Genomic DNA, 16,476 nt, shown 5'->3' with positions numbered 1-16,476 from the left:
TTTTTTCTGCAGAGAGATGCACAAAAGCGCTCAAGATCCGATGTGAACGGGCTGCTCAGTAGTTGGTGTAGGATCTGTCTGATAATACCAACAGCTACATCTGATTACTGGGTCTCCTGTGGCATCAGGGATTGCAACTATTGGCGCCACCCAATGGAAAAGACTGGAACTGCAATGTGTCCAGGCACAAACCAAATTCCTGGATGAGCCTTGAGTAGATGGCTACAGCCAAAAGTACCAGTTCCTTCCAAGAGCTTGTCAGAGCAACTATTATGTAGGCTAGTCTATCTATGCCAACTTACTTGGAAGTAAATCCCATCCAGTTCTGTAGTCCCAAGAATTCGTGTGTAGAATTGGGACCTTAAACTGTGTTCATAAAAACCAGAAAAGTAGGAACCTGCCATCAGCTGTATCAGATAATTGGTCCATCTAGTTCAATATTGTATACTCTGACTGGCAGTGGCTCTCCAGGGCTTCAGGTAGGACTTTTTCTCAGTCTTACTTGGAGATGCTGCCAGGAATTGAACCAGGGACTTTCTGCAGGCCAAGCAGATGGTCTCCCACTGAGCTACAACCCCATCTCCCAACTGAAACCAACAAATAATAAAGCCATTTCTTTTGCTAGTTAGCTCAATAATAAATAAATCATCTATCGTTAGCTAAACCAACTAGAAATAAAGTGTTAGTCAACTGCTTACTGCCTGATGGTATGCCTAGAGAGGTGATGTATTAATTGCTTTAGTCACTGCATAGCTCAAAAAACTATAGAAGCAGGGTTCAGAGAGTTTTGACCCATTGTCAAATTCTTCAGGGCTTCTCAGTTTGTTGTGCCTTTAACAGCTACTTGACCTGTCAAGTTTTTCAGATGTTGTTGGGTGAAGCTTTTCCTAGCATGGGATTAAAATTAGATGAGGCTTTTCCTGCTAAATATCTGCATGCCAGGCAGCTAGTAAAACACAGGAGCACTGCCAGAACAACCAAAAACAGCAATCCTAGAACATCATATTTTAATTTTAAGCTACTTTGGGGATTTATCTTGGCTGGCAAACAAGCCAGCCAGCCAACAAAAGAAGATATCTGCTTTGCACCCAAGACTCATACCTAAAAAGGCAATGTCTATTGTTGCTTAAAAGTAAAGTTGTAATCTGAAACTGTATTTGTTTGTATGCATGCTTATGTTTCCACACCCTCACTGGTCCAGCAGACAGCTCCTTACTCTGAGCCTTATTCTAAAATCAACTGTCCAGGATTTTGCTAGTCAGGCAGAATTTAATCCTCATGGCTGTTTTCATGAACAAAAGTATCTACATCCAGAAAACTCAAAACACATGTCAGTGCAGGTATTTTAGGGGTCTAGTTACATCTAACCACACAGGGGTGCAGATCCTGCCTAAGCATTTGAGGCAGGGGCATTGCTAGGTACTTAAAAGACCCAGAACCCAATTTTGAGAATTAAATTCAGTAATACCAACACCCTGCCCCCCAGAGAAAAATTACTTTTAAAAAAGTCTCTAATATTATAATACAGCACGTATGAAGATAGAATCAGCAGAGAAGCAGGTGAGGCTAGGAGCTTTTTCCTCTGCTCTGTGCAAGTGTGTCCATGGCTGTAGTTCCTTTCTGGAAGAGTTCATAGAGCAGGGGTGTGGCTGAGATTTGGGGCTCTGAGCAATTCACTGAGGGCCAGTGCCCCATGGGCCACTTCCTAATGATGCACTTGATTTGAGTTCATTCTCCCCTCATTTTACCAAACTTCCCCCACAACAGTCTTTCCTCTCCCATCAAAAAAATTAAATGAGAAGTTGCTCCTCAAGCTTTTCCTCTGTCTGCACCCCTATGCAACATTTCTATATATAATGGCCCTATCCACGCCCAGCACAGTACTTCCAGTGACTGTTGCTGGTGTATATCTTATGTTTCTTTTTAGATTGTGAGCCCTTTGGGGACAGGGATCCATCTTATTTATTTGTTATTTCTCTGTGTAAGCAGACCTGAGCCATTTTTGGAAGCTATTTGGAATTGAATAAATAATTATAATTATAATTATTAATGTGGCTTGGGTGGGACCACTTCACTCACTCAGGAATTTCCAGACCAGTCCACAAAAGATAGAAACGTGCCATTTTCACAGATAGGTTCCAGACCTTGTCCACACTACCAATAATAATAAAAATTAAAAAGCCCAGGAAAATTCATTAATTTCCCAGTAAACATGGGGAAACTCTCCCACTGGAAAAGAATGGGAATGATGCCTTCCAGCAAACTTTTGCAGTGTTCTTTTAGAGCCAGGAAGTTCATATTTTCACAGAATGATAAAGAAACAAACAAGCAATATTGTTTCAATTCACTGGATTGTTCTCCGTGTCAGATTTTCATAAAATGCAATTAAGAAATAGAAAAACACAAAAAAAGTTTGCACTAGATATTTTTGCTCAACTATCTCATTCATTCTCCTAGAATTTGCCTTTTTAGGAGTTCTTGGCAGTGACACTATTACTTGCTCAAAACAAAGCAGCTCATGAACTCCTCCCTGTGAATGGGAGAGTGCATGGCACGGGCCCTGTTGTGGTACAGCAGCAGGAATGCTTGCAAACTGCTAGCCCGCTTTACTAGGATGAACATAGGAGCAAAGCTTCAAATTGTATTTCATCTTTCAAAATGAGCATTCTTTCACAACTGCCTCCCTTGCGGCTTCCCCTCCTACTAGCACACCTGAGGTTCCGAAGTTGGCGAGCGACCTTTGGTCTCAAAAAAAGAGGAATTGAAGAAGAGGAATTGGCCGCCTGTGTTTTGGAGTCACGAATAATATTTATTACTCTGCACGTGTTCAAATGCACTATGTCCTTAGCCAGGCTAAAACAAACAAACAAACGCTGTCTGCTTGTGCTCAGAGGCACGTGCTTCAGAATTTGCACCCCACCCCCGGCCGAGGTTGCTAGGACCAAGAAGCACCTTGGTCCCGCCCGCCATGCGTTTCCTTGGCGATAAGCCCCGCCCCCTCCCCGCCCCTGTGACATAGAGGAGTGGGCGGGAGGCAACAAGCACCTGCAGGTGGCCGTCGGGCCCGCGCTGAGAAACACGCATGCGCATGGGGACGGAGACGCACTGGCCGCCTGCTAACATGGAGGACGAAGAGGAGGAAGAGGAGGGGCCTCTTGTGCCGTCGCCACGCGCCTCCGCGACTCACTCGTGCTCCTCCCTCATCCGCCTGAAGCAGGAGGCCAAGCGCAAGCGGCAGGGGAAGCAGCGCAAGGCCGTAGCTATGCCAGGTGAGGGCCGCCGTTCCAACCCCCCCCCGCGCGCGCGTGTTGCGTCATCCTGCTCGGTGGGGGTGTCTGCTAGCCCCGCCCCTATTAGAAAGGCCCCGCCCGCTCCACCCACTGCTTTATCAGCAGCTCTCTTGTGCTGGGTATTGACCTTGGAGTAAAGCCCCCGGAGTTTGATCCTGCTGCTTTCCCGGGATCTGTACAAGGCCGGGGCCCTCAATCTTGGGCCCCCAGATACGCTTGGACTGCAACTCCCAGCATCCCTAGTCGCAATGGCTGAGTGCTGAGGATGTTGGGAGCTGTAATCCAGCAACACCTTGGGGGACCCTGGCTTCCGAACCTCCGGTGCAAGGGGGTGGAGCCCTTGTATTCCCAGTGTGCTCTTTCCTGGGGGCTGTGGGTGCATAAAACCATTTGCTTGATATTTGCTTGATATTGCCAACGGACAATCACTGGAGCAAAGACCAGCGACTGTGCCAACCCCACTTACCAATAGTGCCCACATGGCCTTTGTTGTTGCCAAGTCAGGGCTGGAAGCGGGGGGGGGCGTGCTCTTGGCATTTTGTTGCTAGGGCTTTGGTGCTTGGGCTTCCCGCTGGATTTGATGGTGCTTGCTTCCAGGTAACTCCCTGGACTCCTGCCCTGAGGGCTCTGGATGTCTCATGACACTTGCTTAGATTAGAGGATTAGGCGAATTCATGCAGGAGAAGAGAGGTCTGTACCTAGTTTGGAGCTACAGGCTTGTAGTTTCCAAGCTATCTTGGTAACACACTTTGGACGTGCGCAGGGCTGTTAAGATTTACCTCCATTGCATGAAGAACATTAGAGTTACAGAGTCATTCTTTGTTTCATTTTACATCAGCTCTCTGGGGCACAAGGTTTCTAAATCAACCCTAGCTATGTGGATTTGTCAGTGTATAGATGTGGCCTATACCTCTACAGGTCTCCCTTCCCTTAGGGGTGTTACAGCCCACTTCACCAGGAATTCCGCTACTTCTGCCACCCTGTCTACCCTGGCGCCACTCACTGACATCTGCATGTGGACATTAATCTCTGCTTGTGTGAGATAAAGTGCCCTCAAGTCGATTTCAACTCCTGGTGCCATAGAGCCCATAGAGTTTACCATTGCCTCCCCCCCACCCACCCCCGTGCAGTCTGAGATGATGCCTTTCAGCATCATCCTATACCGCTGCTGTCTGATTCTAGTACCAGTGGAGATTCGAACCAGCAACCTTCTGCTTGTTATTTCCCCGCTTGACTGCCCTGAGCCATTTTTGGAAGGGTGGTATAGAAATCAAATAAGTAAGTAAAACTATTGTAAATAAAATTTGAAAACATCAAAACATAATCATAAACTAAAAGCCTGATGACACAGGGGTATTTTCAAAAGGCATTTAAAAACAACCAGAGATGAGGAGATTCTAATTTCATTTGGGAGGGTGTTCCAGAGCCTCAGGGCAACTCTAGAGAATGCCTGGTTTGGGGTCTTCTGTTAACAGTGCCTTGCTTTTTACATTGTCTTTATTTGGATTAGATGTGTTGTGTTGCACTTCTAACTTCAAATGGGTGTGACCTTCAACATGCTGTGGAAAAATAATGTAAAGATGGGGGGTGGAGTTTTTGTTCTTTTTTAAAAAAATTGTAGTCTAGCACCTTGTTCTTTTGTTGGACCAGGGAGAGAGAGCCATCCTCACTGGCTGCATGCTTAAAGATCCTTGTCAGTGAAATGTCTTGAACAGCCAAGTGTTGTCTCTGTTTTAGATCCCCTCTGGTTATCTCGGTATCAGAATTGTATATACGAACTCCCAGTTTACATATTCAGCAGAGTCTTTCCCTGACTGAATAACATTGCAGTCAGGGGGAGAGCTGAGGGAATGCCCTGAGGGAATAGGACCACAGCTCAGTGGAAGAGCATCTGCATTCTTGCGTACAGAATGTCCCAGGTTCACTTTCTGGCATCTCCTGTTTTGGTCTAGCTTGGTATAAGGCAGCTTCCTATGTTCCTGCATTAAGCTGCATGTGGAAAGATTGCTGCCTGGCATGCTCACCATGAACAAAACTTCCTGTGTATAGAGACACAGCATCTCAAGAAAAATGTTTGTTTTAGCCTTCTCACCTATGCGCTGTTTTTCTGTGTTCAGGGAGGCTTTATTCATGGAGAGTGTTCAGATGTGTAAATCCTCCCTTGCAGCCTGATATAGTACAGTCCAGGAAGAGCTGTGGAACCTCTTGATTTTTCTGAATATATAACCTGGGCTTCTGCCATGGCTGGATCCTGGGTATCAGTTGCACTACATGTGGCCTTGCTGAAATGTGTCAACCTTCAAAACTGTCCGTTGTACTCAGGGCTCTTAGCAGCCAGAGCTTGCCAAGTGAAGATCGAGGTTTCTGGTTCTTGTTGCTTTCGCTGGGCCTGTAGCCTCTAGGTGTGCTCAGTTAAAACCTCCGTTGTCTGATAAGGAAAATCCAAATAGTTGGTTTGGGTCAGATGTTCTGCACTTAGTTTCTCTTTTGCTTTCCCTTTTGTGGTCGGAATAAACACCTAATATGTTTTTAGACCATAATAATTGTGTGTGTTTCATTGAAACAGAAACAGCCATATTAGGAATTTAAAGTGCCTCTGAGAGCAGTCTTGCAAAAAAGTCCACAAACGTTCCTGGGAATTTTACTAGCACCCCCCTCTCATTGAATTGTTGTCCATGGTCAAAGAGACAGAAACCCAGCAAATCTGTCTGTGTGAGGCCATTTCATATGATACTTTTATTCTTGTAGCATAAAGTACAATGCAGATAAAGGAAGAAAGCTGGTCTTGTGGTAGCAAGCCTGAATTCTCCCCTTTGCTAAGCGGAGTCCACCCTGGTTTGCATTTGTATGGGATACTACATGTGAACACATGTCCCCTAAGGGGATGAGGCTGCTCTGGGAAGAGCACTTGCATGTGGAAGGCTCCAAGTTCCTTTCCTGGCATATCCAGATAGGGCTGGGAGAGATTCCTGCCTCCATCCCTGGAAAAGCTGCTGCCAGCCCGTATAGACAATACTGAGTTAGATGGGCCAGTGGCCTGACTCAGTATATGACAGCTTCCTACGTTCCTATAAACTTAAATATCTGGGTATGTGGTGAGGTATTCAACTGGAGCAATGAAGGATTGCATGCCTGATGTGTTGGTGGGTGACCCTTGTGTTTCCCACTCCTCTTTGGACTCCTGTGTTGATTACTTCCAGTAAATCTGATAAACTTCCTTCCAGTGACCTCAGACAGCGATGACATCCTGGACCTGGCCAAGTTCACTAAGAAGCAGCCCTGGTGGCGCAAGCTGTTCGGGTCCACCTCTGGATCCAACGAGGAAAAGTACAACGTAGCAACCCAGCTGGCCATTGGAGGCGCCATCGGATGGTGAGGCAGTGCTGCATGTCAGCTGTGTTTGGGATAGAGGACAGTGGAGTGGTGGTTTGGAGCCACTGGGGTGCCACAGCCCCTATGCTTCAAGCTGCCTTTTCTTCCTTTTCTGCCTGAAAAGTGTGGCTAGAGAGTCAGGATTCCCACTGCCACTGGGCCAGCTGAGACTGGGAAGGAACAGTGTGGCAGGTAGGGATGTGCACAGAACCGGTTCAAAGGCCGGGGAGATTCGTATTCCCACGGGAAGCGCGTTCCAAAGAAGTTGCCTGTGCGCGCTGCCATGGGCGCACGTACATCATGCACGCATGTGACTTCCGGTCATATCTGGAAGACGAGGGTGGCAGGGAGGTACGCTGCCGCCCCGATGGGCATTAGTAAACATGGATGCCGGCGAGGGGAAAGTGGTAGGAGGGGTAAGTGCACCCTCCCCCGCTCTTAAAGGGAGACCCCCGCCGCCTTTGAACCACCCCACCGTGGTTTCGTGCACAAGTGGCTGGTGCCATTGATACGGGCAAAGGAGCAGGGCAACTCCCTCAAGCTCTCTCTGAGCTTTTTACTGCCCTTAAGCCAATTGTCTCTGGGAAATCTTTGACCAAACCCCTGGTCTGTATTCTGTATTGCAGCAGTTCCGATCCTTGGGTCTCCAGATGTTGTTGAACTACAACTCCCATAATCCATCATTTCATGGTCATGTAGAGCTGGTTTTATGGTAGTGAGCATGAATTGTCCCCTTGGCTAAACAGGGTATGCCTTGGTTTGCATTTGGATGGAAGACGACATGTGAGCTTTGTAGGATATTCCCTTTGGGGGATGGGGCCATAGCCCATTGGAAGAGCTGCTCCTTGCATGCAGAAGCTCCCAGGTTCAATCCCTGGCAGCATCTCCAGGTGGGGCTGGGAAAGACTCGTGCCTGAAACCTTGGAGGGCCACTGTCAGTCAGTGCAGACAATCCTGAGCTAGTTGGACCAATGATCTGACTCGGAATAAGGCAGCTTCCTATGTTCCCAACATCATCTGGAAACCCAGAGATACAGTAACTAAGCCAAAGTACATGTAGGTGAAATAACTGTAGATTCTTCCCCAGCTTATTCCTGATTCCACTTCCCTGTCCTTCCTTGTTGTCTCCCTTAAATTGTTAGCCTACTAGGGCAGGGACCTGTCTTCTCTTTACTTGTAAAGCAATGTGCATTATATGCATAACAGAGATGCTTTCTTGCCCTCTCCCTGTTTAATGTGCAGGTGCACCGGCTTCATCTTCCAGAAGGTTGGAAAACTGGCAGCAACTGCAGTGGGAGGAGGCTTCTTCCTCCTTCAGGTCGGTAATCCCTTCCAGGGCTCGGGAGTGGTTGGCAGGAGATCTCTGCTGTCTTTATTCCCTGCTGTTGCGAGTCATGTTTTGCGGGGCTGATGGCTTAATGGGTTGATTGTGTAGTGTCCACAGTCCAACCCCACCTGGGCTTCGTTTGGCTGTACAACAGCTTCAGGTCTAAGTATTCAGAATATCTTTTTGTCATGCAGAGTCTTGGTAGAGCTTTAATATTCTTTGGGAGTGGCAGCATCAAGTTACATGTCGCTGTGTCTCGTGCTGTCCCTTTAGTACCAAAGCAGGACTTAACACATTTTCTTTGGATGCAGGAGCCAACCCAAAAATTTAGGAGCCTGGCAATGGCCCTTGACAAAATTGCCTGACTTGGTGATGGACATCGGAGGGGGTGGGGGATAGATAGGCTTCTGTTTATCCCCTTTATAAGTAACGGAGCAGAAACAGAGTTGCCTAGGACAATTAAAGATTTAATTAATTGATAAAGAATTGATCATTCTTCCTCTAAATATTCTAGTCTAGGCACCATAATTAAATTTCTAGGCTCTCTGGCACCTGGGATTTATCAAGCCCTGCTCTAAATACTTTGCTGCGTTTATAGATGGAAGTCCTGGGCCCTTGAGAATGCAGATGGAAGCACAAGTATGCATGGAGAATGAGGAGAGTGTAGTGTGCCTGGGGACGATGGGAGTTGAGGTTCAACAACAGCTGGTGAGCCAAAGTTGCCTACCCAGGTTTAGTGGGTAAAGTGCAGGGGTGGCCACCTTGAGACTCTTGTTGGACTACAACTTCCATCATCCTTAGCTTTTGTGGCTGGGGATGATGTGAGTTTTAGTCCAACAGCAGCTAGAGAGTTTTGCAGGAAGGCTTGGGTTCAAATCCCTGATCAGCTGTAAAATTTGCTGGGTGATCTTGGTCTTGAGGAGAATCATGTAAGCCACCTGGAAAGCTTGCTTGCTTGCCCTGCACTGTGATCCATGTTGATGAATGCATTCTAGAGTCACTGTCTGAGCTGCTGTGGGCAAGGCCAGTCAGGAAGGCCTGGATAGTTAGAGGCATGTAGTATATGAGCCAGTTAGGATGACTGGTATCATCTGGGGGGACAAAAGCTTTTTGTGGTGTGTGGTTTTTTTTTAACCAAGTTCTGGACCCTAGAGATGGGGGAAAGGTGATAGCATTGCAATACTTTCAGCTTTCAGTGTGTTGTCGTGTTTTTATTGTCCTGACCACCAGGCCTGCAACAGCCACATTTGTGATGCAGTTTAATTAAAGGCTTTAAAAGTTCTTAAAACACAAAAAATACTATAAATGTTCGTCAATGTTGTCAGACTAATGGAAATGAAAGTTGGCAGGAATGTCCTCCAGAGATTGGAGAGTAACAATTTGTTCATTCTTACCTTAATGCTGAACCTAACCCATTTCTCTGTGCAAGAATGAGGGCAATTTTACTCTAATTATTGGGGGTAGGGATGAAGAAGGGGCGATAACACACAGAAAGCTGTAAGTGCAACAATGATGTTGTCTATTCTCCGTCTCTAGGGGGGTAGACATTGCCAAAACCACTATGAGCATTTGTCCCCTGAAACGGTACCCATGGCCAAGGTTTGTGGGTCTGGCTCATGGACTAATGCCGGGTATGGCTTGAGGAAACCTTTCCCCCACTGCAGATGGCGAACCACACGGGATACATCAAAATTGACTGGAAGATGGTTGAGCGGGACGTGAGCAAGGCCAAGGAGCAGCTGACACTCCAAGGGGGCTCCTCCAAGCAGCTGGCACCAGAGGTGAAGAACCGAGTGAATGAGGTGAGGCAGGCTTCCAGGAGAGCCTTGTACTGCCTGGGGTGTTGGCACGAACTGTGTGCAGTGGAGGGGAGAGAGAAAAAGCATTCAGTGAACGTAGGGAGCTGCTTTCTACCGAGTCAAACCCTTGGTCCATTTAGATCAGTACTGTCTACACTGACTGGTAGTGGCTCTCCAAGGTTACAGGCAGGGATCTCTTCCAGCCCTACCTGGAGATGCTGCCAAGGATTGAATCTGGGGCATTCTGTGTGCAAGCAGATGCTCCACCACTGAGTGATGGCTCCATTGCCTAAGGGGAATATCTTGCAAGGCTCACATGTAGTCTCCTATCTACATGCAAACCCTGCTTAGCAGAGAGGACAACTCATGTTTGGTACCACCAGGCCAGCTGTCTCTTGAAGCAGAGTAGAGAGGGAGCCATCTGGGCACAACTGGCTTGGTTGCAAAGGGTCATACGAACCCCAAGCTGAGAGCCGCTGCAGTATAATAGAGTAGGGATGCACAACTTTGGCCTCCAGCTGTTGTTGGACTTCAACTCCCATCCTCCCTGACTATTGGCCACTGTGGTTGGGAATGATGGGAGTTGCAGTCCAACCACACCTGGAAGGAGATTAGATGAAGAGAACAGGATTTAGCCATGAAGCTTAGTCAGTGAAGTTGGGCCAGTCATGAACTTCAGCCTGACCTACCTCTTGAGGGTGTAGTAAGGATAAAATGAAGAGGTTGGGGGAACCTGGTTCTGCTGCCCTGAGCTCCTTAGAGGAAGGGTGGAAATAGAACCATTAGCAATAAAGTTGTTGAGTGAAAAGGGATCCGCATTATCCATGAAATCTAGAGTCCTCTGTGAACAGTGGAGGCTGAATAGAAACTGCTGAAAGAAAGCTGTGACTCAGTGAAGTTGTCAAAGGGCTTGGTCTGGTCTGATGGTACATTACCAGGGGCTCCCAGCCGGTGATACTCCCAGATGTTAGTTTGTTTTGAAATGTTTATATCCCACCCCTCCAGTCCACTACTGCTCGGGCTGGCTCAAAACACTAATAAAACAGATACAATATAAAATAAGAAGCTGATAAAATTAAACTAAGTTAAACATTTTAAAAGCCCAGGTTAATACAATTACAGGTTTTTTTTAAAAAAAATCTTTCAAAATTATTTTAAAAGCTAAAAATTGAGAGCTATAAAAATTAAAGAACCTACCAGATACAAACAGCTGATAAAACATTTAAGCCTCTTTTTAAAAGATGTGTGTGAAATTGTTTTTTAAAACACTGCGCGGAGGGAACATGGCATTCCAAAACTGAGGAGCCACAACTGAAAAGGCCCTGTCTCTAGTCCCATCCAACCGGATCTCTGTTAGTGGTGGGGTCATGAGCAGCATCTGAGCTGATGAATGGAGGGCCCTGGCAGGGTCATATTGGTGAATGCAGTCTGATGGGTACCCCAGCCCCAAGGCTTTAAAAATCAAGACCAGCACCTTGAATCTAGCCTGGAAGCAGACTGATAACCAGTGAAGATACTGCAGGATGGATGTCACACCATGAAGCAACTTGAGCCATGAGCATCCTTGCTGCTGAAGCTTCTGAGCTGTCTTCAAGGGCAGCCCCATGTCAAGCACAATGCAGTAGTCCAATCTGGATGATACCAAAGCATGTTGTTAAACTACAACTTCAGTCACCCCAGCTACTGTCTATTGTAGATGATGGGAGTTGTAGTTCAGCAACGTCTGCAGTGCCACTTGTTGAGACCCCCTGGTATCTACCAAGGGTTCCCAATCTTGAGTCCTCAGATGTTGGACTACAACTCCTATCATCCACAACCACAATGGCCTTCAGCCAACAACATCTGAGGACCCAAAGTTGGGAACCCCTGGTATATGAGACCAAGCATAACGTCTGGCTCTTTGAATATATGCTGTCCACTAGTGCCTTCTGTGTTCGTCAGGCACTTGGGACACTCCAGGGTTGTGTGTGACCTTTTTGTTGTTGTTTTTTTGTGGGGGGTGGGTATGAGCCCCCAGACAAGACACCTGCAGGCAGTCTCTCAGTAAAAACACCCTGCTTGCTCACTCCTATGATCTCTAGCCCATCTTCCCTATGTGTCTTCCCAGAGTGGATTAGGGGATTGCACTGGCTCAGTGGACCCTTTGACCGGCCATGGGCTCTGAGGAGCTCTCCAGCCAGGCTGGCACTGGCCATATTTGCCAGTTTAGTCCTGCAGGTTGTTAAAAGAGAGCGATGTTTACTCTGGTGCTCAGCCTCGCTTTTCACCACTTTCCCAAGGGAGAGAAACTGTACAGGCATTTGTGTCCACCAATTGTAACAGCAGAAATAGTTGCGCTCAGGCTCCAGATAACAGAAGCCTCTCCTTTCTCTGCCCAGGTGGTTGCCTTTCTGAAGACGAACGTCGTCCTGGCTGGAGGATTTGCAGGTGGTTTCCTGCTTGGCATGGCCTCTTAAGATCCCCCACGTCTGACTGCTCTGCCTTTCCCTGTGCTGCCATCACCTCTTCTTCACTAACTGTTGGCCTCCTCGTTTGGCTGACTTGGCTGCTGGAACATTCCCCTTTCCAGCTTGCCCTCCTCCTTGTACGTACATCAAGGCCTCCAGAAACACTGCTGCTGGCTCCTTTTCTCCCTTCTTAATTCACTTAGCTGATGGGAAGCAGGATTGGTGCAAGAGAGCCAGCTTCCATCAGATTATGTTTTGTCCTTCTCCTGACATGTCTGGCTCTGTAGAATTCCACCGTCCCACCCCTTATGGCCTACACCAATGACCTATACCACTGTAGTCCCCAGGGTAGGAAATCGCCTTTCCTTGCATGCACCATTTGCATTGTGGTGGTTTCCCTCTTGGATGCCAGGCAGCAAGCCTGCACTTCCAACGGAAAAGAGCACAGAAACTCAAAAGGAGAGCTCAGCTGGGCAGGGAATAGCGATGGCAGAGCACATCCCAAAATAACTGGGGCCTAGAATTGGCTCCTTCTGGCTTATACAAACAGATCCTCCTGGCATTTCCTGCCTGGTTTATTTATATTTCTTGCTGGAACCACTGAGCTGGGACAGCCTGTGGAAAATCTGACTGCCGTGTGGGATGCTCTGCCACTCTTCTCCGACTGAAGGTGATAGAAAGGCATCAGAATCCCACTACTCTATAGCTACGTCTCTCGAATACTCTCTGTACTAGTGACAGTTAAAGCTACACGTTGCTTTGCAGGGCGGGCATAGTTCTGAAGCTGGAATTGGCAACGCTGTGTAGGTGAATCTGGTGCCTGGCTTCTGGCAGCAAAGAGTGAATGCTGGGAATGGAACAGTGTGTTCCTTCTCCTCCTCTGTCTTGTGTAGGATTCCAGCCCTAGATGGAAGGCAGAAAGCTATTTCAGGGCTACGTGGTTGGAGATTGGCCTGCTTCTGCAGAAGCTGCCCACTGGACACTGCCCTGTCTCCAGCACCTTTTCCCTCCTGAGCAAGATTCCTCCCCTTGCAAATTCTGGAAGGATAAACGTGATGGTCTTTTCCCGCAAACATGAACTTTCTGCTTTAAAGACTAGCAGGTTTATTGTGGTATACACTTGTATTTGTTTGGTTTGTTAAAAGTTTATGAACTGCCTGTCTGTGTTTGCAGGCATTCAAGATGGTGCACAAGTAGAGGAAAAATAGGGAAAAAAACCAGCCACTCTTGTGGTTGCATTCAGTGCAAGCGGCTTATGCCATTATAAACCTGTTTCTTCAAGGTGTCACAGGACCCTCTCCTGTCTAGTCTTAAATAAGCAGTTGGTAAAGTGGCCTTGGAGCTCCAAAGGGAGCCTGAGCAAGTTGGGTATCCCAAAGAATGGTCCTCCAGCTTTCCTCTTGCCCCTTCCCCCACACACCTGCAGGAAGAGGCCATGGAGGCAAGAACAGCACAGGGGTGCACAACTTTGGCCCTCCTGCAGATGTTGGACTACAGCTCCCATCATTCTTTACTATTGGCTTCTGTAGCTGGGGATCATGGGAGTGGTAGTCCAAAAGCAGCTGGAGGACCAAAGTCGTGCAGGCCTGTTCTAGTAGTGTGGCAGGAACGGTCCTCCCTTTGCTGCCAGGTCATACCCTCTTCCTTTCCCCCCACTGTCTTCTGCAGGCCTTGCTCATGAAGTGGTGGCCGGATACCTTTTAGTGGTTCCTTGGTGGCAGTGTTGGGCTAGAAAAGTGGGCAGGCAGCCAAGCAAGGTCTCAGTCCAGGCAGATGTGACACAGTAGCCTTGCTGAAGCTAGCAGGTCTGGCCAGCCCCTGGATGGGAGACTGCTTGAGGCCCCTGTGTATATTTCCTTAAACTCCATGGTGGAAGAAAGGCAGGATAGAAACTGCTACTTATTCATTCACCTAATCCTGAAGCAAAGGGGGCCTCTTTATTTATTATGTGGGATAGCTAAAAATCACCCTAACCAGGCCGTTCAATATTGGCTATGGGCTAGTCAGTATTCAGCAGTATGGATATTTGGATATTTGGCTAGCCGCCTTTCAACTTTCTGTGTGGCTGAGTAGTTGGAGAACAAGGATCAAGAATTCTGGCCAGCCTTGTTGGTTGCCTTTTATGAGGCAAAGGGCTTACCTAGGTCAATGGCGCTTCACTTAGGCAGCATCTCTTGCACGAGAGTGCATTTTATTTACATATTTAGACCCTGACCAATCCAGTCAACATATCTGAAAGAAGAAAGCTAAGTGGCAAGTCTGTTGTGCTACTGAAGCTTGTACCCGCAAAGGTCCTCAAACTTGTAGTCCAACCACATCTGATCCAGTATACCCACCCACAATGGGAACCTAAGTTTGAGCTCAGCACTCCTCACATAAAATCAGTTATCACCTTCATCTTTAGGGAAGTTGGATTCTTGGCCCTGTGGAGCTATTTCTGTCGGAAATAAGAAAGGTTTCTTGCCGTGTAGACACGGATGTAGTAGAAACAGCATTGTAGAGTTTGTTAATCAGACTGCGCTCAGGCACTGAAACACAGAAAGCTGCCTCTTACTGTGTCAGACCATTAGTCCATCCAGCTCTGTGCTGTCTGCATGGACTAGGAGCAGCTCCCCAACCTTTCAGGCAGGGGTCTTTTCCAGCCCTCCTTGGAGATGCTGCCAGGAATTGAACCTGGAGATTTCTGCATGCAAGCAGATGCTTGACCACTGAGCTATGGCCCCTTAGATGAATATAGCACAGCAGATAGTGTACACATGTCACCCATCCCAGTGCCAAGTAGAGCAGACCCCACTTAGCAAAGGGAACCATTTAAGCTTGCTACTGCAAGACCAGCTCTCCCTGAGGAAAGACATTTGGAGTAGGGAAAGCTTTCTCTAGCATATTGAAATGGCTCCTTTTGCAGGCATTTCCTGCTCCCCAGAAAAATGTCTCCTTTGATAACAGGCGCTTGCTGCTGAAGGTCTCTCTCCTGCCCTTCCAGAAAATGCCCTTTTCTTACAGCATTAAAAACTGGCAACATGTGTGAGCAAAAGCTTACACAAGTGGATAAGAAGAGATGTTTCATGCTTTCTCTTCCCCAGTACCCTGTGGAAATGCTTTTCAGTTTGCAGAAAAAGCTGCTACCAGGCCTTGACACTTGCCCACCAGGTTGATCTCACTTATCCAAAGGATTTGATTACATATAGGAGATGCTTAAAATAGCCACTCTGTGAAGTCAGTCACCACCAGAGGGAGCTGACCCTAGCAAACGCCTCTGGGTTGGAAACAAAAGGTGTGCATTCCCCCCCCCTTTCTTTTTGGCAAAAGGTAGAAAATGCTGCAATAAGAACTATGAACTTTAGAGAAGTACTTTCTTAGAAGAGACTTGGAACATGAACCAAAGTACAGTGCTAATCATGAGTGAGGGTGGGGTTGCAGGAAAACCCTGGCTGCCACCTACACCTGGGCTTGGAAAAGTGCTAAGGATTTTAAATGTTTTTATATGGTATTTAAATGTGTGTTTGAGGTGAGAGTTTAAAATAAACAATTTTTGCTGTATCTCTGGTGACAACAAATATTTACTTACCACTTTCAACAAAAGTTCCCAAATCGGTTTACACAGAGAAATAAAAATAAATAAAATGGCTGTCAGTCTAAAAAGAAACCGACACCAGCAGCCACTGGAGGGATGCTGTGCTGGTGGATGGATAGGGCCAGTTGCTCTCCCCTGCTCAAAGAGAATTGCCACTTTTAAAAGGTGCCTCTTTGCTCAGTTAGAGGTGGTAGTGGGGCTTTGTTTATGCACACTAACCACAGCACTTATGCCCCAAGCATGGATGGGCAATCCTAGTTATAGTAGAGATACATATTTGAAGCAGCAGGCTGTTCCGCCCACTTCTACCACTATTTATATACTGCTTTTCAACAAAAGTTCTCAAAGCAGTTTACATAGGAAAATTAAGTAATAAGTATGACTGTACCCAAAGGGCTCACAGTCTAAAAAGAAATATAAAGTAGGCAACGACCACTGATACTGTACTGAGGTTGGATAGGTCCAGTTGCTCTTCCCCTTCTAAATAGAAGAGAACTGCCATTTTGAAAAGGTGCCTCTTTGCTTAATTAAGAGGAGTCAAACAAATTCTGTCGCAAATCCTAGGTTGGGAGATTGTTCTGAGTAAGAACGTAATAGGTACCTGTGTTAGAATTGGCCTGTTTGCCCAGTCCCAAACTATTTTACTAAACTTTACATAAAAAGCTAC

The 16,476-nt window shown here is 47.0% G+C and overlaps 1 protein-coding gene across 1 annotated transcript; it reads left to right on the top strand.

The window, feature by feature from the left end:
* The first annotated feature begins 3,043 nt into the window (after positions 1–3,043).
* FUNDC2 (FUN14 domain containing 2) lies at positions 3,044–15,775 on the top strand. Its single transcript, XM_053273561.1, has 5 exons — positions 3,044–3,269; positions 6,515–6,662; positions 7,905–7,980; positions 9,654–9,791; positions 12,167–15,775. The coding sequence occupies exons 1-5, from the start codon at positions 3,083–3,085 to the stop codon at positions 12,242–12,244; spliced, it is 627 nt and encodes a 208-aa protein (XP_053129536.1). The 5' UTR covers positions 3,044–3,082; the 3' UTR covers positions 12,245–15,775.
* The last annotated feature ends 701 nt before the right edge of the window (positions 15,776–16,476 follow it).

This window comes from Hemicordylus capensis, chromosome 11 (assembly GCF_027244095.1).
Source record: "Hemicordylus capensis ecotype Gifberg chromosome 11, rHemCap1.1.pri, whole genome shotgun sequence".
Classification (NCBI taxonomy): Eukaryota; Metazoa; Chordata; class Lepidosauria; order Squamata; family Cordylidae; genus Hemicordylus; species Hemicordylus capensis.
The sequence above is the reverse complement of the archived record's forward strand: the minus strand, read 5'-3'. Positions and strand labels throughout refer to the sequence as shown.